Raw genomic sequence first — 20,613 nt, forward strand, 5'->3', positions numbered from 1 at the left:
GGGAGGAGAGAGGGAGGGGAAGGAGGAGAGAGGGAGGGGAGAGAGGGAGGGGAGGGGAGGGAGGAGAGAGGGAGGGGAGGGAGGGAGAGGGGAGGGAGGGAGGGGGAGGGGAGGGAGAGGGGAGGGAGGGAGGAGAGGGAGGGAAGGGGAGGGGAGGCAGGGAGGGAGGAGGGAGGGAGGAGAGAGGGAGGGAGGAGGGAGGGAGGAGAGAGGGAGGGAGGAGGAGGAGAGAGTGAGGGAGGGAGGAGAGAGGGAGGGAGGAGAGAGGGAGGGAGTGAGGAGGAGAGAGGGAGGGAGGAGAGAGGGAGGAGGAGGGAGGGAGGAGGAGGGAGGGAGGGAGGAGGAGGAGAGATTGAGGGAGGGAGGAGAGAGGGAGGGAGGAGGGAGGAGAGAGGGGAGGGAGGGAGGAGAGAGGGAGAGAGGGAGGGACAGAGAGGGGGATGGAGGAGAGGGAAGGAGGGAGGGAGGAGAGAGGGAGGGAGGGAGGAGGAGGAGAGAGGGAGGGAGGAGAGAGGGGAGGGAAGGGAGGGGAGGGAGGAGAGAGGGAGGGGAGGGAGGAGAAAGGGAGGGGAGGGAGGAGAGAGGGAGGGGAGGGGAGGGGAGGGAGGGGGGGAGGGAGGGGAGGGGGGAGGGGAGGGGAGGGAGGGAGGGGAGGGAGGGGAGGGGAAGGGAGGAGAGAGGGGAGGGGAGGGTGGAGAGAGTGAGTGAGGGAGGGGGGAGGAGGAGGAGGAGGAGAGAGTGAGTGAGGGAGGAGAGAGGGAGGGAGGAGAGAGGGAGGGAGGAGGAGAGAGGGAGGGAGTGAGGAGGAGGAGAGAGGGAGGGAGGAGAGAGGGAGGAGGAGAGAGGAAGGGATGAGGAGGAGAGGGAGGGAGGAGAGAGGGAGGGGGAGGGGGGAGGGAGGAGAGAGGGAGGGAGAGGGGAGGGATGTAGGGGGAGAGGGGGGAGGGAGGGTGGGAGGAGAGGGGGGAGGGAGGGAGGGAGGAGAGGGGGGAGGGTGGGAGGAGAGGGGGGAGGGAGGGAGGAGAGGGGGGGAGGGAGGGAGGAGAGGGGGGAGGGAGGGAGGAGAGAGGGGGAGGGAGGGAGGAGGAGGGAGAGGGGGGAGGGAGGGAGGAGGGGGGGAGGGAGGAGAGGGGGGAGGGAGGGGGGAGGGAGGGAGGAGAGGGGGAGGGAGGGGGGAGGGAGGGGGGAGGGAGGGAGGAGACGGGGAGGGAGGGGGGGAGGGAGGGAGAGAGGAGAGGGAAGGAGGGAGAGAGGAGAGGGAAGGAGGGAGGGAGGAGGAGAGAGGGAGGAAGGAGGGAGGGAGGGAGGAGGAGAGAGGGAGGAAGGGGGAGGAAGGAGAGGGATGGAGGGAGGGAGGAGGGGGGAGGAGGAAGGAGGAGGAGGGAGGGAGGAGGAGAGGGGGAGGGAGGAGGAGGGGGGGAGGAGGGAGGGAGGAGGAGGAGAGGGGGAGGGAGGGAAGGAGGGAGGGAGGGAGGAGGAGGGAGGAGGGAGGGAGGAGGAGAGAGGGAGGAGGAAGGGAGGAGGGAGGAGGAAGGGAGGAGGGAGGGAGGAGGGGGAGGGACGAGGAGAGGGGGAGGGAGGAGGAGAGAGGGAGGGAGGGGAGGGAGGAGGAGAGAGGGAGGGAGGGGAGGGAGGAGGAGAGAGGGAGGGAGGGGAGGGAGGAGGAGAGAAGGGAGGGGGGAAGGGGAGGAGAGAGGGGAGGGGGGGAAGGGGAGGAGAGAGAGGGGAGTGGGGGAAGGGGAGGAGAGAGAGGGGAGTGGGGGAAGGGGAGGAGAGAGCGGGGAGGGGGAAAGGGGAGGAGGCGGGTAAAGGGGAGGAGAGGGGGGGAAGGGGAGGAGAGAGGGGGGGAAGGGGAGGAGAGAGAGGGGAGGGGGGGGAACGGGAGGAGAGAGAGGGGGGAGGGGGGAGGAGAGAGGGGGGAGGGGAGGAGAGAGAGGGGAGGGGGGAAGGGGAGGAGAGAGAGAGGAGGGGGGGAAGGGGAGGAGAGAGGGGGGGAAGGGGAGGAGAGAGGGGGGTGGGGGGGAAGGGGAGGAGAGAGTGGGGTGGGGGGGAAGGGGAGGAGAGGGTGGGGAGGGGGGAAGGGGAGGAGAGAGAGGGGAGGGGGTGAAGGGGAGGAGAGAGAGGGAAGTGGGAAGGGGAGGAGGGAGGAGGAGGGGAGGAGAGAGAGGGGAGGGGGGAAGGGGAGGAGAGAGAGGGGAGGGGGGAAGGGGAGGAGAGAGAGGGGGGGAGGGGAGGAGAGAGGGGGGAAGGGGAGGAGAGAGAGGCGAGGGGGGAAGGGGAGGAGAGAGAGGGGAGGGGGGAAGGGGAGGAGAGAGAGGGGGGAGGGGAGGAGAGAGAGGGGGGAGGGGAGGAGAGAGAGGGGGGAGGGGAGGAGAGAGAGGGGAGGGGAGGAGAGAGGGGGGAAGGGGAGGAGGGGAGGGGGGGAAGGGGAAGAAAGAGGGGGAGGGGGGGAAGGGGAGGGGGGTGAGTGGAGGGAGGTAAGGGGAGGAGAGAGATGGGAGGGGGGAAGGGGAGGAGAGAGAGGGAAGGGGGGAGAGAGAGGGGAGGGGGGAAGGGGAGGGGGGAAGGGGAGGAGAGAGAGGGGAGGGGGGAAGGGGAGGAGAGAGGGGGGAAGGGAGGAGAGAGGGGGGAAGGGGAGGAGAGAGAGGGGAGGGGGGAAGGGGAGGAGAGAGAGGGGAGGGGGGAAGGGGAGGAGAGAGGGGAGGGGGGGAAGGGGAGGAGAGAGAGGGGAGGGGGGGAAGGGGAGGAGAGGGGGCAAGGGGAGGAGAGAGAGGGGAGGGGGGAAGGAGGGGAGGAGAGAGAGGGGAGGGGGGAAGGGGAGGAGAGAGAGGGGGGAAGGGGAGGAGAGAGGGGGGAAGGGGAGGAGAGAGGGGGAGGGGGGAAGGGGAGGAGAGAGAGGGGAGGGGGGGTAAGGGGAGGAGAGAGACGGGGGGGAAGGGGAGGAGAGAGAGGGGTGGGGGGAAGGGGAGGAGAGAGAGGTGAGGGGGAAGGGGAGGATAGAGAGGTGAGGGGGGAAGGGGAGGATAGAGAGGTGAGGGGGGAAGGGGAGGAGAGAGGGGGGAGGGGGGAAGGGGAGGAGAGAGAGGGGTGGGGGGAAGGGGAGGAGAGAGAGGTGAGGGGGAAGGGGAGGGGGGAAGGGGAGGAGAGAGGGGGGAGGGGGGAAGGGGAGGAGAGGAAGGGGAGGGGGGAAGGGAGGAGAGGAAGGGGAGAGGGGGAAGGGGAGGAGAGAAAGGGGAGGGGGGGAAGGGGAGGAGAGAGAGGGGAGGGGGGGAAGGGGAGGAGAGAGAGGGGAGGGGGGGAACGGGAGGAGAGAGAGGGGAGGGGGGGAATGGGAGGAGAGAGAGGGGAGGGGGGAAGGGGAGGAGAGAGAGGGGAGGGGGGGAAGGGGAGGAGAGAGAGGTGAGGGGGAAGGGAGGAGAGAGAGGTGAGGGGGGGAAGGGGAGGAGAGAGGTGAGGGGGGGAAGGGGAGGAGAGAGAGGTGAGGGGGGAAGGGGAGGAGAGAGAGGGGAGGAGAGGAAGGGGAGGAGAGAGAGGGGAGGAGAGGAGGGGAGGGGGGGAAGGGGAGGAGAGGAAGGGGAGGGGGGGAAGGGGAGGAGAGAAAGGGGGGGAAGGGGAGGAGAGAGAGGGGAGGGGGGGAACGGGAGGAGAGAGAGGCGAGGGGGGAAGGAGAGGGGAGGGGGGGAAGGAGAGGAGAGAGAGGGGAGGGGGGAAGGGGAGGAGAGAGAGGGAAGGGGGGGAAGGGGAGGAGAGAGAGGGAAGGGGGGGAAGGGGAGGAGAGAGAGGGGAGGGGGAAGGGGAGGAGAGAGAGGGAAGGGGGGGAAGGGGAGGAGAGAGAGGGAGGGGGGAAGGTGAGGAGAGAGAGGGGGGAGGGGGGGAAGGGGAGGAGAGAGAGAGGGGGGGGAAGGGGAGGAGAGAGAGGGGGGGGAAGGGGAGGAGAGAGAGGTAAGGGGGGGAAGGGGAGGAGAGAGAGGGGAGGGGGGAAGGGGAGGAGATAGAGGGGATGGGGGGAAGGGAGGAGAGAGAGGGGAGGGGGGGGATGGGAGGGGGGGGAAGGAAGGGGAGGAGAGAGAGGGGAGGGGGGAAGGGTAGGAGAGAGAGGGGAGGGGGGAGGGGAGGAGAGAGAGGAGAGGGGGGAAGGGGAGGAGAGAGAGGGGAGAGGGGAGGGGGGAAGGGGAGGAGAGAGAGGGGAGGGGGGGAAGGGGAGGAGAGAGAGGGGAGGGGGAAGGGGAGGAGATAGGGGGGAGGGGGGAAGGGGAGGAGAGGAAGGGGAGGGGGGGAAGGGGAGGCGAGGAAGGGGAGGGGGGGAAGGGGAGGAGAGAAAGGGGAGGGGGAAGTGGAGGAGAGAAAGGGGAGGGGGGAAGGGGAGGAGAGAAAGGGGAGGGGGGAAGGGGAGGAGGGAGAGGTGAGGGGGAAGGGGAGGAGAGAGAGGTGAGGGGGGAAGGGGAGGAGAGAGAGGGGAGGAGAGGAAGGGGAGGAGAGAGAGGGGAGGAGAGGAAGTGGAGGGGGGAAGGGGAGGAGAGAAAGGGAGGGGGGGAAGGGGAGGAGAGAGAGGGAGGGGGGGGACGGGAGGAGAGAGAGGGAGGGGGGGGGAACGGGAGGAGAGAGAGGGGAGGGGGGGAAGGAGAGGGGACGGGGGGAAGGAGAGGAGAGAGAGGGGAGGGGGGAAGGGGAGGAGAGAGAGGGGAGGGGGGAAGGGGAGGAGAGAGAGGGAAGGGGGGGAAGGGGAGGAGAGAGAGGGGAGGGGGGGGAAGGGGAGGAGAGGGGGGGAAGGGGAGGAGAGAGAGAGGTAAGGGGGAAGGGGAGGAGAGAGAGGGGAGGGGGGGAAGGGGAGGAGATAGAGGGGAGGGGGGGAAGGGGAGGAGATAGAGGGGAGGGGGGGAAGGGGAGGAGAGAGAGGGGAGGGGGGAGGGGAGGGGAGGAGGGGAGGGGGGGAAGGAAGGGGAGGAGAGAGAGGGGAGGGGGGAAGGGTAGGAGAGAGAGGGGAGGGGGGGAGGGGAGGAGAGAGAGGAGAGGGGGGAAGGGGAGGAGAGAGAGGGGAGGGGGGAAGGGGAGGAGAGAGAGCGGGAGGGGGGAAGGGGAGGCGAGAGAGGGGAGGGAGGAAGGGGAGGGAGAGAGAGGGGAGGGGGCAAGGGGAGGAGAGGGGGGGGGAAGGGGAGGAGAGAGAGGGGAGGGGGGAAGTGGAGGAGAGAGAGAGGGGAGGGGGGAAGGGGAGGAGAGAGAGAGGGGAGGGGGAAGGGGAGGAGAGAGAGAGGGGAGGGGGTAGGGGAGGAGAGAGAGAGGGGAGGGGGGGAAGGGGAGGAGAGAGAGAGGGGAGGGGGGAAGGGGAGGAGAGAGAGAGGGGAGGGGGGAAGGGGAGGAGAGAGAGAGGGGAGGGGGAAGGGGAGGAGAGAGAGAGGGGAGGGGGAAGGGGAGGAGAGAGAGGGGGAAGGGGATGAGAGAGAGGGGAGGCGGGAACGGGGAGGAGAGAGAGGGGAGGGGGAAGGGGAGGAGAGAGAGGGGAGGGGTAAGGGGAGGAGAGAGAGGGGAGGGGGAAGGGGAGGAGAGAGAGGGGAGGGCGAAGGGGAGGAGAGAGAGAGGGGAGGAGAGAGAGGGGAGGGCGAAGGGGAGGAGAGAGAGAGGGGAGGAGAGAGAGGGGAGGGGGGGGAAGGTTAGGGGGGGAAGGGGAGGAGAGAGAGGGGAGGGGGGGAAGGGGAGGGGGAAGGGGAGGGAGAGAGAGAGGGGAGGGGGGGGAAGGGGAGGAGAGAGAGAGGGGAGGGGGGGAAGGGGAGGAGAGAGAGGGGAGGGGGGGAAGGGGAGGAGAGAGAGAGGGGAGGGGGGGAAGGGGAGGAGAGAGAGAGGGGAGGGGGAAGGGGAGGAGAGAGAGAGGGGAGGGGGAAGGGGAGGAGAGAGAGGGGAGGGGGAAGGGGAGGAGAGAGAGGGGAGGGGGAAGGGGAGGAGCGAGAGGGGAGGGGGAAGGGGAGGGGAGGAGAGAGAGGGTAGGGGGAAGGGGAGGAGAGAGAGGGGATGGGGAAGGGGAGGAGAGAGAGGGGAGGGGAAGGGGAGGAGAGAGAGGGGAGGGGGAGGAGAGAGAGGGGAGGGGGAAGGGGAGGAGAGAGAGAGGAGGGGAAAGGGGAGGAGAGAGAGGGGAGGGGGAAGGGCCGAGGAGAGCGAGGGGAGGGGGAAGGGGAGGAGAGAGAGGGGAGGGGGAAGGGGAGGAGAGAGAGGGGAGGGGGAAGGGGAGGAGAGGGGGCGGGGAAGGGGAGGAGAGAGGGGGGAAGGGGAGGAGAGAGGGGGGAAGGGGAGGAGAGAGGGGGGAGGGGGAAGGGGAGGAGAGAGGGGGAGGGGGAAGGGGAGGAGAGAGGGGGGAGGGGGAAGGGGAGGAGAGAGGGGGGGGGAAGGGGAGGAGAGAGAGGGGAGGGGGAAGGGGAGGAGAGAGAGGGGAGGGGGAAGGGGAGGAGAGAGAGGGGAGGGGGAAGGGGAGGAGAGAGAGGGAGGGGGAAGGGGAGGAGAGAGAGGGGAGGGGGAAGGGGAGGAGAGAGAGCGGGAGGGGGAAGGGGGGGGGAGGGGGAAGGGGAGGAGAGAGAGGGGAGGGTAAAGGGGAGGAGAGAGAGAAGGGAGGAGAGAGAGGGGAGGGGGGAGGGGGGAAGGGGAGGAGAGGGGAGGGGAGGAGGAAGGGGAGGAGAGAGAGGGGAGGGTAAAGGGGCAGGAGAGAGAGAGGGGAGGAGAGAGAGGTGAGGGGGGAGGAGAGAGAGGGGAGGGGGCGGAGGAGGAGAGAGGGGAGGGGGGAGGAGAGAGAGGGGAGTGGGGGAAGGGGAGGAGAGGGCCGAGGGGGGGAAGGGGAGGAGAGGGGAGGGGGGAAGGGAGGAGAGAGAGGGGAGGGGGGGAAGGGGAGGAGAAGGGAGGGGGGAAGGGAGGAGAAGGGAGGGGGAAGGGGAGGTGAGAGAGAGGGGAGGGGGAAGGGGAGGAGAGAGAGGGGAGGGGGAAGGGGAGGAGAGAGAGGGGAGGGGGAAGGGGAGGAGAGAGAGGGGAGGGGGAAGGGGAGGAGAGAGAGGGGAGGGTAAAGGGGAGGAGAGAGAGGGGAGGAGAGAGAGGGGAGGGGGGGAAGGGGAGGGGGAAGGGGAGGAGCGAGAGAGGGGAGGGGGGGAAGGGGAGGGGGGAGGGGAGGGTGGAAGGGGAGGGGGATGGGGAGGAGAGAGAGAGGGGAGGGGGGGGAAGGGGAGGAGAGAGAGAGGGGAGGGGCGGGGGAAGGGGTGGAGAGAGAGAGGGGAGGGGGGGAAGGGGAGGAGAGAGAGAGGGGAGGGGGAAGGGGAGGAGAGAGAGGGGAGGGGGAAGGGGAGGAGAGAAAGGGGAGGGGGAAGGGGAGGAGAGAGAGGGGGGGAATGGGAGGAGAGAGTGGTGAGGGGGGAAGGGGAGGAGAGAGAGGGGAGGGGGGAAGCGGGAGGCAGAGAGAGGGGAGGGGGGAAGGGGAGGAGAGAGAGGGGAGGGGGGAAGGGGAGGAGAGGGGAGGGGGGAAGGGGAGGAGAGAGAGGGGAGGGGGGAAGGGGAGGAGAGAGAGGGGAGGGGGAAGGGGAGGAGAGGGGAGGGGGGAAGGGGAGGAGAGAAAGGGGGGGAAGGGGAGGAGAGAGGGGGGGAAGGGGAGGCGAGGGGCGGAGGGGGACGGGGGAGGGGGGCGTGAGTGGAGGGAGGTGCCGGGGAGGGGGGGAAGGGGAGGAGAGCGAGGGGAAGGGGGCGGAGAGAGAGGCGGGGGAGGGGGGTGAGGAGAGGGAGGCCTAAGGGGAGGAGAGAGAGGGGAGGGGGGAAGGGGAGGAGAGAGAGGGGAAGGGGGGAGAGAGAGGGGAGGGGGGAAGGGGGGAGAGAGAGGGGAGGGGGGAAGGGGGGAGAGAGAGGGGAGGGGGGAAGGGGGGAGAGAGAGGGCGAGGGGGGAAGGGGGGAGAGAGAGGGGAGGGGGGAAGGGGGAGAGAGAGGGGAGTGGGGAAGGGGGGAGAGAGAGAGGGGAGGGGGGAAGGAGAGGGGAAGGGGAGGAGAGAGGGGGAAGGGGAGGAGAGAGGGGGAAGGGGAGGAGACAGGGGGTGGGGAGGAGAGAGAGAGGGGAGGGGGGGAAGGGGAGGAGAGGGAGGGGAGGGGGGAAGGTGAGAAGAGGGAGGGGAGGGGGAAGGGGAGGAGAGAGAGGGGAGGGGGAAGGGGAGGAGAGAGAGGGGAGGGGGTGAAGGAGAGGGGAGGGGGGAAGGGGAGGAGAGAGAGGGGAGGGGGGGAGGGGAGGGGGTAAGGGGAGGAGAGAGAGGGGAGGGGGGAAGGGGAGGAGAGAGAGGGGAGGGGGAAGGGGAGGAGAGAGAGGAGAGGGGGGAAGGGGAGGAGAGGGGCGGGGGGAAGGGGAGGAGAGAGAGAGGGGAGGGGGAAGTGGAGGAGAGAGAGAGGGGAGGCGGGGAGGCGGAGGGGGGAGGGGAGAGGGGAGGGGGGAAGGGGAGAAGATAGAGAGGGGAAGGGGAGGAGAGAGAGAGGGGAGGGGGAAGAGGAGGAGAGAGAGAGAGAGGGGAGGCGGGAAGGGGAGGAGAGAGAGAGAGGGGGGAGGGGGGAAGGGGAGGAGAGAGAGAGAGAGAGGGGAGGGGGGAAGGGGAGGAGCGAGAGAGAGAGGGGAGGGGGGAAGGGGAGGAGAGAGAGAGGGGAGGGGGAAGGGGAGGAGAGAGAGAGAGAGGGGAGGGGGGAAGGGGAGGAGAGAGAGAGGGGAGGGGGGAAGGGGAGGAGAGAGAGAGGGGAGGGGGAAGGGGAGGAGAGAGGGAGGGGGAAGGGAGGAGAGAGAGAGGGGAGGGGGGAAGGGGAGGAGAGAGGGGAGGGGGGAAGGGGAGGAGAGAGAGGTGAGGGGGAAGGGGAGGAGAGAGAGAGGAGGGGGAAGGGGAGGAGAGAGAGGGGAGGAGGGGAAGGGAGGGGGGAGGGGAAGGGAGGGGGAAGGGGAGGGGAGGGGGAAGGGGAGGAGAGGGAGGGGAGGAGGGGGAAGGGGAGGAGAGAGGGAGGGGAGGGGGAAGGGGAGGAGAGAGAGAGGGGAGGAGGGAAGGCGGAGGAGAGAGAGGGGAGGGGGGAAGGGGAGGAGAGAGAGGGGAGGGGGGAAGGGGAGGATAGAGAGGGGAGGGGGGAAGGGGAGGAGAGAGAGGGGAGGGGGGAAGGGGAGGAGAGAGAGGGGAGGGGAGAAGGGGAGGAGAGAGAGGGGAAGGGGGAGAAGGGGAAGGGGGGAGAGAGAGGGGAGGGGGAGGGGGGGAAGGGGAAGAGAGAGAGGGGAGGGGGGGGAAGGGGGAGAGAGGGGAGGGGGGGAAGGGGAAGAGAGAGAGGGGAGGGGGGGAAGGGGAAGAGAGAGAGGGGAGGGGGGAGGGGGGAAGGGGAGAGAGAGAGGGGAGGGCGGGGGAAGGGGAAGAGAGAGAGGGGAGGGGGGGAAGGGGAAGATAGAGAGGGGAGGGGGGAAGGGGAGGAGAGAGAGGGGAGGAGAGAGGGCGGGGAAGGGGAAGAGAGAGAGGGGAGGGGGGGAAGGGGAGAGGAAGGGAGCGGGGAGAGGAGGGCGAGGGTAGAGAGAGGGAGGGGAGGGGAGGGAGAGGGGAGAGAGACGAGAAGGGAGGGGAGAGGGGAGGGAGAGGGGGAGAGGAGGAGGAGTCGGGGTGGGAGGGCGAGGGGAGAAGGTGGAGAGGAGGGGGGACGGAGAGGAGGGGAGTGGGAAGGGAGCGAGGGGTGGGGGAGGGAGGAAGGGGGTGGGGCGAGAGGGGGGAAGGTGGGAGGGAGAGAGAGAAGGGGCGAGGTGTGCAGTGAGGGTGGGGTGAAGGAGGAGGAGCAACTTGGTGGAGGAGAGAAGGGTAGAGGGCAGGGAAGGAGGAGAGAAGGGGAGAGGGCCAGTGAGTGAAGGAGGAGGAGCAACTTGGTGAAGTGGAGCAGGGCAGGATGGGTGGAGTGAAGACAGGAGGAGCAGCTTGGTGAAGGGGAGAGGGAAGAGGGCAGGGAGGGTGGAGTGAAGGAGGAGGAGCAGCTTGGTGAAAGGAGAGGGCAGGGAGGGTGGAGTGAAGGAGGAGGAGCAGCTTGGTGAAAGGGAGAGGGCAGGGAGGGTGGAGTGAAAGAGGAGGAGCAGCTTGGTGGAGAAGAGAAGGGATCAGAGGAAAATACTGGGGAGGACGGAGAGCATGGGAGAGGGTGAGAGGAAGGAGAAATGAAGGAAGGAAGAGGGAAAGCAGAATGGGTTCTTCTGGAGGATCTACCCTCCCCTCCCCTCCCCTCCCCTCCGCTCTCCTCCCCTCCCCTAATAATGCTAGCCAACTCCTAATCTTGGTGAACTTCATATTGGACATCATCTCTGGGCTGGCCTAGAGCTTTTCTGGATTGCATCCAATGCCAGTATATCTTTCTAAGATAATGGACGCATAAATTGTTCACAGTATTCCAGCTGGATCTGACTAGTGCCTTATAGTTTTAGCAAAACTTTTATTTCTATCCTCTTTGAAACAAAGGCCAACATTTTATTTGCCTTTCCTATTACGCAATGAACTTGAATGCCAGGTTTTTTTGATTCATGGATGATGACTCCCAAATCCATCACTGTAGCTTTCTGCAGTCTTTCTTCATTTACATAACATTCACATTTTCTATCCTCACATTTTACTACATTATGTTCCATCTGCCAAGCTTTTACCCATTTTCTTAACCTGTCTACAGACTCTTTCTGTGATCCACAGCACTTGCTTTCCCATTATTTTTATGTCAGCTGCGAACTTGGCAATAATACATTCCAGTCCAAGCATTTAACATATATTGAAAATAATTGCAGTCTTCGCGCTAATCCCTGTGGTGCCACTCGTCACAGGTTGCCTTTCCAATACTCTGTCTTCTGTTGGTTAGCCAATCCTCAATCCATACAAATATGCTATATCATTAAGTCGTAGACTTTTGTGGTGCCAATCAAGCATGCTGTTTTGCCCTGAATGGTGTTAATTTTCTTCAGTGTTGTTAGAGCTGCACTGATCCAGGCAAGTGAGGAATTATTCCCTCACGCTTCTGATTTGTGCCTTGTAATTGGTGGACAGGGTTCATAAAGTGACAATGTGAGCTATTCGCTGTAGGATTCCAAGCCTCCAACCTGCTTTTGTAGCCATAGTACAAACATGGCTAATCCAGTTCAGTTCCTGATCACCCTAGGATTTTAATAATGGAGGTTTCAGTAATGATATTGGAGAAGATTTGGGACTAGTTCAGGAGGCACAACAGAAATTCATCCCAAGGAAGAAAAAAGATATTAAGGCAAGGGAAGTCAGGGAGACCATAAAAGCAAAAGAAGCATACAATGTGGTGAAGATTATTGGGAAGCTTGACGTAGGTTTGCTCGCTGAGCTAGAAGGTTTATTTTCAGCTTCGAACCTTCCAGCTCAGCGAGCAAACCTACATCCAGAACCTCAACCTGAGCTACAAATGTTGTCAAAACTCATTCGTGGGAAGCTTTAAAAACCAGCAGAAAAAAAATATGAAATATGAGGGCAAGCTAGCTAGTAATAAAAAAGATTGCAGAAGTTTTTATAGACCTATAAAAAGAAAGAAAGGCAAGTGTGGACATTAGACTGCTGGAAATGAGGATGGAGAAGTCATAATGGGAAATAAAATATGGTGGAGGAACCAAATAGTCACTTTACATCAGTTTTCACAATGGAAAACACCAGCAGCTTACCAAAACTTTTGAGAGTCAGGGGACAGAAGTAAGTGTAGTGGCCATCACTAGGGAGAAGGTGCTGGGAAAGCTAAAAGAACTGAAGATAAATAAGTCACCTGGTCTAGATGGACAACACTAGTTCTGGAAGGAGATGGCTGAGAAGACTGTAGAGGCATTGGTGGTGATCTTTCATGGGCCACTGGAGTCAGGGAAGGTCCCAAAGGCTAATTTAACACCCATATTTAAAAAGGGAGAGAGACAGAAGATGGGCAACTCTAAGCTGGTTAGCCTGACATTAATTGTTGGCAAGATTTTAGAGTCCATTATTAAGGATGAGATTGCAGAGTTCTTGGAAAGCGCATGGTAAAAGGTGGTTGTTCCTAGGATACTACACTGAGGAGCCCCCGCATAAATGTCCTGGAGTTGTGATGATTGATTCCAACAACCACAATCATCTTTCTTTGTGCTAGATAAAGACCTTCGCCCCTCATTGTCATTGACTTTAGCTTTGCTAAGCTGCTCAATTCCACATTGATGCTCAAGAGTTGGCTGAATGGGCTGAAAGTAGCCAGATCAGATTTGTCCTGGTTTGTGTGTTTAGTACATACATGTTTGATGGTGATCACCCTTCTTATGCTTTGGACATCATTGCAGGAGCTCCTCAGTGTAAATACTTTGAATCAACCTGTTCAGATGTGTTATAGCAGACCTCTAGAGCAGGTGGGACTGGAACACAGGCCTCCTGGTTGAAAGGTAGGGACACCACCACTATACCACAAGACTCTTAGCTCCTCAATGTAATGACCTAGACCCAACCATTTTCAGCTGCTCATCAGTCACCCTCCCTCCATTATAAAGTCAGATGTGAACAGGTTTCCTGGTTGCACAATGCTCAGCACCATTCATGGCAAGACCCAAACAATATCTAGGCTTGCGCTAAAAGTGGAAAGTAACAGTCACATCACACAGGTAGGAGGTAATGACCATCTTCCACCAGTATTAATCAAATATCTCCTTTTGAAATTACCATCACTGAATCCCCCTCTATCAACATCCTTGGGGTAAAAAATGCCAGCAACTGAGCTAGAACAGTTAGAAAAACTGGGTAAAAGTGTAGGTGAGAGGCCTGAAGTTCTCTTGCGACTAACTCCCTTTCTCAACAATGTTAATCCACCATCTAAAAGACAGTGTGATGAAATACTCTCCAATTGCCTGGATGGATGCTGCTATAACAACACAAGAACCTCAACACTATTCAAAATAAAGCACATTGCTTGATAGCATCACATTCAACATGCCATTTTCAACAGTCTCACTGCAACAACTCGCCAAGGTTTCTGGAGCAGCATCTCCAAACTGCAGTCTCTACCACTTAGGACAGGACAGCTGATGGAAAGGAATACAACTACCTGCAAGTTCCCCTCCAAACCATACATCATCCCAACCTTTAATCATAATGCCATTTTTTACTTTAGCCGGGTTAAAATCCTGGAATTCTTCACCCCATATTATTAGTGTTCCTCCATTTGAAGGACTGCAGTGGTTTATGATTCGGAGATGCCGGTGTTGGACTGGGGTGTACAAAGTTAAAAATCACACAATACCAGGTTATAGTCCAACAGGTTTAATTGGAAGCACACTAGCTTTCGGAGCTACGCTCCTTCATCAGGTGATTGTGGAGGACTCGATTGTAACACAGAATTTATAGCCTGTTAGGTGGGGAGTTCTTGGACTAATGGTGACACCACCCACGCCCTCCACCTCCTCCAGGATTTCCGCTTCCCCGGTCCCCAACGCCTCATCTTCACCATGGACATCCAGTCCCTGTACACCTCCATCCCCCATCACGAAGGACTCAAAGCACTCCGCTTCTTCCTTTCCCGCCGTACCACCCAGTACCCTTCCACCGACACCCTCCTTCGACTGACTGAACTGGTCCTCACCCTGAACAACTTTTCTTTCCAATCCTCCCACTTTCTCCAAACAAAAGGAGTAGCCATGGGCACCCGCATGGGCCCCAGCTATGCCTGCCTCTTCGTAGGGTATGTGGAACAATCCATCTTCCGCAACTACACTGGCCCCACCCCCCATCTTTTCCTCCGCTACATTGATGACTGTATCGGCGCTACCTCATGCTCCCACGAGGAGGTTGAACAGTTCATCCACTACACTAACACCTTCCACCCCGACCTCAAATTCACCTGGACAGTCTCGGACTCCTCCCTCCCCTTCCTAGACCTTTCTGTTTCTATCTCAGACGACCGAATCAACACGGACATCTACTACAAACCGACCGACTCCCACAGCTACCTGGACTACACCTCCTCCCACCCCGCCCCCTGTAAAAACGCCATCCCATTCTCCCAATTCCTTCGTCTCCGCCGCATCTGCTCCCAGGAGGACCAGTTCAAAATACGCACAACACAGATGGCCTCCTTCTTCAAGGACCGCAATTTCCCCCCCCCGACGTGATCGACGATGCCCTCCACCGCATCTCCTCCACTTCCCGCTCCTCCGCCCTTGAGCCCCGCCCCTCCAACCGCCACCAGGACAGAACCCCACTGGTCCTCACCTACCACCCCACCAATCTCCATGTACAGCGCATCATCCGCCGTCACTTCCGCCACCTCCAAACGGACCCCACCACCAAGGATATATTTCCCTCCCCTCCTCTATCAGCTTTCCGTAGAGACCACTCCCTCCGCGACTCCCTTGTCAGATCCATACCCCCCACCAACCCAACCTCCACTCCCGGCACCTTCCCTTGCAACCGCAGGAGGTGCAACACTTGCGCCCACACCTCCCCCCTCACTTCTCTCCAAGGCCCCAAAGGAAACTTCCATATCCGCCACAGATTCACCTGCACCTCCACCCACATTATCTACTGCATCCGCTGCAGCCGGTGTGGCCTCCTCTATATTGGGGAGACAGGCCGCCTACTTGCGGAGCGATTCAGAGAGCACCTCTGGGCCACCCGGATGAACCAACCCAATCACCCTGTAGCACAGCATTTCAACTCCCCCTCCCACTCCACCGAGGATATGCAGGTCATTGGACTCATCCACCGCCAAACCACAACAACGCGACGGTCGGAGGAGGAGCGTCTTATCTTCCGACTGGGAACCCTCCAACCACAGGGGATGAACTTGGACTTCACCAGTTTCTTCATCCCCCCTCCCCCCACCTTGTCTCAGCCGAATCCCTCCAGCCCGGCACCGCCTTCCTGACCTGCAGTCTTCTTCTTGACCTCTCCGCCTCCACCCTACTCCGACCTATCACCCTCACCTTGACCTCTTTCCACCTATCACATTTCCAACGCCCCTCCTCCAAGTCCCTCCTCCCTACCTTTTATCTTCTCCTGCTGAACACTCTCTGCTCATTCCTGAAGAAGGGCATGTGCCCGAAACGTCGAATCTTCTGTTCCCTAGATGCTGCCTGACCTGCTGTGCTGTTCCAGCAATAAAGTTTCAGCCATGATGTATACTGCAAAGGTGCAACTGCTGGGAATGAATAATGAAAGTTGTATCTAAACACATAATCCCAAATATGTTTTCAGTAAGCAAGACTTTCCACCAGAAGATCATCCGAAAATTATTCCTCAACTGTCAGTTGTTACTTGATTCTGGAAGACAAACCTAAGTATGTATTTGAAACAAAAACAGAAATTGTAAAAACAGAAACTCCACTCTGGTAGAACAGTTCTGAAGAAGGGTCACTGGACTCGAAAAGTTAACTCTTGTTTTCTCTCCACAAATGCTGCCAGACCAACTGAGATTCTCCAGTAACTTCTGTTTTTGTTTCAAATCTTCCGCATCTGCAGTTCTTTGCTTTATCTAATTATATATTTACTTGCTGTCCAGATGTGAGTTTCCAGTAGGTGTCTCCAAAGAGCAATTAGAATTTAGGATCAGTTTTCTTCCTGCCTGGTTCTATTATTTTACAGCCAACTGCAATTTTCTTCATGCATCCTCAGCTGAAATTGGCTAACTTGGTGCAAATCTGTCTCATTCCTGAGGTGTGTGCACCTCAGATGGTACATTTTATAGCCATCGAGGAAACAATATAGTAATCCCTTGTTTAATGTTTTGGTTGAGTTCTTGAAAAATTCCACATTAACTTAAATGACCTTAACCAAATAAGATAGTCTAATTACAACCAATTTATAGCTGTAGTTAGGTTTTTAAGACCTTTCTTGTTGGGAAAACATTGTAAAATTATACCTTTTAAGGTTGAAATATCACATTCCTAAATTCTTCTATTCTTAAATGTAATAACTTTTAAAATGAAAGAATTTTGCTTCAAAAAAAGTAATTATGCTAACTGTTCTACGTATCTTCCACTAGCCACCTGTCTTGCTCACTGGTCCTCCCCACTTGCTAACCCACCCCAGCTTCTCAAGCTCACCATTTTTCGACTTACTGCCTCTCCCTCTCTGATGCTGCTGAACTCTCACTGAGAGTGCTGTACTAATGCTGTATGGGCTTTCTAACTTACATGGAGCAACATCTGAGTTTGCACATTGCAAAGAAAGTATGAATGTTACTGTCTTTAGAAGTTGGAGATTGTAAAAAAATGCAGTTGTAGCAAATCTCACATAGAATTACATGAAATGTTTGGGAGAGGAGTAGTGATAGGAATAAGATGAGCTATGGTACAACAATAGTTTAGAGGGGATGGGGCAGGTGGGAGAAGTGGCAAGTAGGAGAGACAGCAAGAGGCATGGTCAGGGTATAGGTGAGACAGTAAGTGAGAGAGAGAGATGGTGAGCAAGAGTGATTACTCCAAAATGGTACCAAATCAGGTCATGCATTGGTCCCTGAATGAAACAACTTTAAAACTGAAACTTTGACATTGCATGCACATAATACCAGTTATATCAATGACGTAAAAGCAGAATGGTTTAAACAGGGTCCTGTATACAGAGTCATAAAGACGTAGGAAATCTATGTGCTCACTTGGTTTATAATGTTGCACAGTGTACTGAAAACATAATGAGTAACTTCTAAAAATAGGCATATTCTTTGAGGTCAAATTCCTATCAGTAATAAAATACATCTGAATGATTCAGTAAAATAATATCAAAACTGTTGTGGATCTTTCAAAATTATTTAACTCATTTATAAATTGCCACACTAACATTGTAAACATATTTTGTTTAGGTTTTTTACTTTTGAGATTTTTCCAAAACAAAGATCCAAAAAGGCATTCATATTATACTAATAAATAATTATATTTGAATTCCTGAGGAAAATTGTAACAGGACTTCTGTTGGATGTGTGACCAAGTTATAAAACCAATAATACTGGATAATAAGAGACTGTCACAGAACAAGCAACACAATAATTCTCATGTTCAGAACACACCTTTATATAGAAATGTAAACAAATTTTTACAAAATAGATAACAGTTTTCATAAAGTTTGAATAGCATATGCTTTTTATTTTAGAAGATTGTGTGCTCTAAAAAGGTTTACAAGGACATTTACTAATTGTATCTCCACACTGCATAGATAACTCAAAGTTTTTCAAAATTGGAAAAAACTTGATACATTGTACAGCCAAATAAAATTGTCATAATAAATGTAAATGCAGTTATTCCAAATTGTGTCCAGCTTTCCATATCAGATTTGGGCATATTTGCTGATGACTGTATAACAGAAATATCTCCTAGTAATCAACCTCTTTACATTTCAATTTGACACAGAATGTTGTTCTAGATAATAATCTGTTATCACTTTTCCAAATGTTCTGCTACCCTTATCCCATACCTTTGTAGCTTTTCAGCTATTTTCCATACTTACCCCTTTGAAAAATTGACAGAATTTATCTGCAGGAAACAAAGCAACAAAAAGATCCTGACTAAATGTAACCAAGTAGGTTGAATGGTAAAAAAGTGTTACAAATTTAGTTAATGAATGTCCTAGGAATAAAACTAAATGTAATGTTTATAATTTATGACTTGTCCAATAATAGATGCAACAATAATTTATTGAACGTTAGTCCATTAATATTGTAACAGTCAGTCAAACTGACTATTGTTGCAAGTTTTCTTAATCTTAACATTGGTCAGATTTTTGGTATCTATTTTTCTTATCAAACTGTTCACAGATGCTACAACACACCTCTGGAGCTGGTAGTAAAAACAGATCCATTATTTTTTGATTATGTCAAATTAATTTCAGAAGTAAGGAAACAGCATAAATGATTAGAAAACCTGATAAATGTCACAATTTTGCATATCAATATCAATTAAAATTAATTAAGTGCAGCTAAGAAACAACAGAAAATAAATTATCTTCTATAAGTAATTACATTAGGAGGTTTTTGTTAGACTAATAAATCAATGATAATAACTAATAATAGAACTTTTTCAATAATTTTAAATTCAGTTTATTACAACATAATTTCCATTGGACCATAGTGACTTCACACTGATTAATAGTGAAACATTCTGTGTCCATATTAATTTGTAAATAGGTTGAAAATGGCAGCTAGTTTGACTGCAATAACATCTTAAAACATGTATGATTGTGAATAGAAGAACAAAATTATGATATGTAGAACACACAAAGGAAACAAAATCACAGACTGTACTAAAGAGGCAGACTAACATAATGGCTTCTCAAGAAAGAGCTTAATTTTTTAAAAAATTCATATAAATGAATCAACTCACACAGGACCTGCCTGTTTTAAAAATATTCCATAAAGTGATTTTACTAAGAAGAAAAAGAATACTGTTCATGCATTCAGTTCCACACACTAAAAGCATACGAGGATGCATTATCCATTCATCAACACACCCTTTTCTCAGTTCGTATTGAAAAATAGTTTGTATGTATCATACAAGGACATAAAGCAGCATCAAGTATTATGCAATTTGCTCCAGACCTTTCAATATAGATTATTATAAAATTAACAATGTTTATAAGATAATTGTACATTTTTGTATTGCAGTTACCAATTGTACTATATATAAAAACATATAATGATTTACATATTATTGCACGTAGCCAGAAAACCACTTACAGCTTTCTCCATATATTTGCAATCTTTACTATGTTCCAGATATATTCAGAGTTTGTTGTCTATTTGTTTTTTATACAGCAGAGCTACACTCTCTGCTTTAAAATTAATGATGTTAAATATCGCACATTTTGCAAAGAACACACTCAGCAGCAGGAGCTCAACAACCATTCCAGAGGGCATAATATGCCACAAAGACAAAGTAAGTGCTTTCTGTTTTCAACAATCAATCTTCATTTCTATTGTATGTTGCACTGTTTCATATGGCATAACAGAGAAACTTCACATAAAATGTATATATACACTTTAAACATATACAGGCTGATAGCTTTCACTGTGGTCAACAGAATTCCTCTGGCTCACATCTGGCTGATTCTGTTTGGGCTCACCAGTGTCCAAGGGCTTTGGATATCGAAAGGGATAACCATTGTCATCAAAAAATCTTCGAAAGGTAAACTCATAAAATGCATGTTCAGGATGCTTATTGCCACTAACAGAACTAGTTAGTGTGTCAGACATTTTGGTGCTATCGCTGCTGTCATTCCAGGAGTTCTCTTCTTCTATTGGGTCAAAGTTGGAAGTGTCCATGGGATGGCTTATCTTTGGGACATAGGGTGCTGGCTGTCTGCGTATGTCTTCAGAAAAATCAATGGTAATAAAAAAAGGATGACCCTTAATTTCATCTGCTCCTTTTCCACCCAATCTGTCACTGGCTCCACAACAGAGCTTTATGATGAGATCTGTTGCCTCAGAACTAAGCTTTACTTGTGGAGGAATGGAGAGTGTGCTCTCCCAATTTATCACCTGAGGAGAGAATTATAATGCATATGATTATTTCACCCTGTATATTAACTTAATTTTTACCAACCATGAGCTGAGAAACCGTGGTTTAATTTGGAGTTGAACTGTTTTCACTTGCCTCCTACCACTGGCCCATACACAGATTCATTGCTATCAATCAGAGGTAGCACCTGGAATATTGGATCCAATAACAAAAGCTTACATTTATATGGTAGTTTTAATATCAGGAACTGTCTTAAAGTACATTACAGGATAGCTATAAAACAAATATAACATTGAGCCTCATAAGGAGACATTAAGTCCAAATGCTTGGTCAGAGGGATAGGTTTTAAGGAGTCTTTCACAGGAGGAAAGCATGGTAGAGAAGCAGGCAAAGTGTGGAGAAAGAATTCCAAGGCTTAGGGTCTAGGATGCTAAAGGAGTGGGCATCAATGGTGGAGTGATTAAAATCAGGTATGCTCAAAAGGCCAGACTTAGATGAGCACAAATATTGTGTGGCAATTGGAGATTAGACAGGTAGGGAATGGGCACACTGTATAGGCATTTGAAAACAAGAACGATAATTTTAAAATCTAAACATTGCTTCACTGAGAGCCAACGTAGGTCAGTGAGGATAGAGTAAAGGGTGAACACAGCGCTTAATACACATTAAGACAAGGGTACTAAATTTTGGATGATTTCAAATTTACTGTGGATAGGAGATGGGAGATAGCATGTTGGAGTAGTCATGTCTAGAAATACAAAAATGAAGGTTTCAGCAGGTGATGAGCTGAGACAAGGCAAAGCTGGAACCATCTTGTGTGGGTGTAAACAGGTGATCTTGGTGACAGCACAAATGTGGTTCAAAGCTGATCTCATGGTCAAATATGACACTAAGGTTGTGACCAAATGAGTTTAATCTCAGACTCTTCCAGAGAAACAAATCCAGTTAAGAGCTAGGGAATGAAGTTTATAGCAGGGATCATACACAATGATGTCAGTCTTTTCAACATTTAATTAAAGGAAGTTTCTACTTAACCAGTACTGAATGTTGGTCAAGCATCCCATGCAAGACTGACAACTGCTGGACAAGTCATAAAAGATTGAATAAACCACCAGGTCTACTTCCTACATCACTTGCACCAATACTGCAGACATACTTTG

General features: G+C 54.8%; 1 protein-coding gene across 3 annotated transcripts in view; it reads right to left on the reverse strand.

The window, feature by feature from the left end:
* Positions 1-16,990: 16,990 nt before the first annotated feature.
* Positions 16,991-20,613, reverse strand: part of lats2 (large tumor suppressor kinase 2) — a 91,608-nt gene continuing 87,985 nt past the window's right edge. For all 3 annotated transcript variants that reach the window (XM_043691921.2, XM_043691922.2, XM_087988168.1), the window contains one exon: positions 16,991-19,473. In XM_043691921.2, coding sequence (XP_043547856.2) covers positions 18,976-19,473 — 498 coding nt within the window. In that variant the 3' untranslated portion in view covers positions 16,991-18,975. The remainder of the gene's footprint in view (positions 19,474-20,613) is intronic.

The sequence above is a fragment of the Chiloscyllium plagiosum genome, unplaced genomic scaffold (assembly GCF_037043375.1).
Source record: "Chiloscyllium plagiosum isolate Xiang-an unplaced genomic scaffold, Cpla_swu_hap1 HiC_scaffold_6, whole genome shotgun sequence".
Lineage (NCBI taxonomy): Eukaryota > Metazoa > Chordata > Chondrichthyes > Orectolobiformes > Hemiscylliidae > Chiloscyllium > Chiloscyllium plagiosum.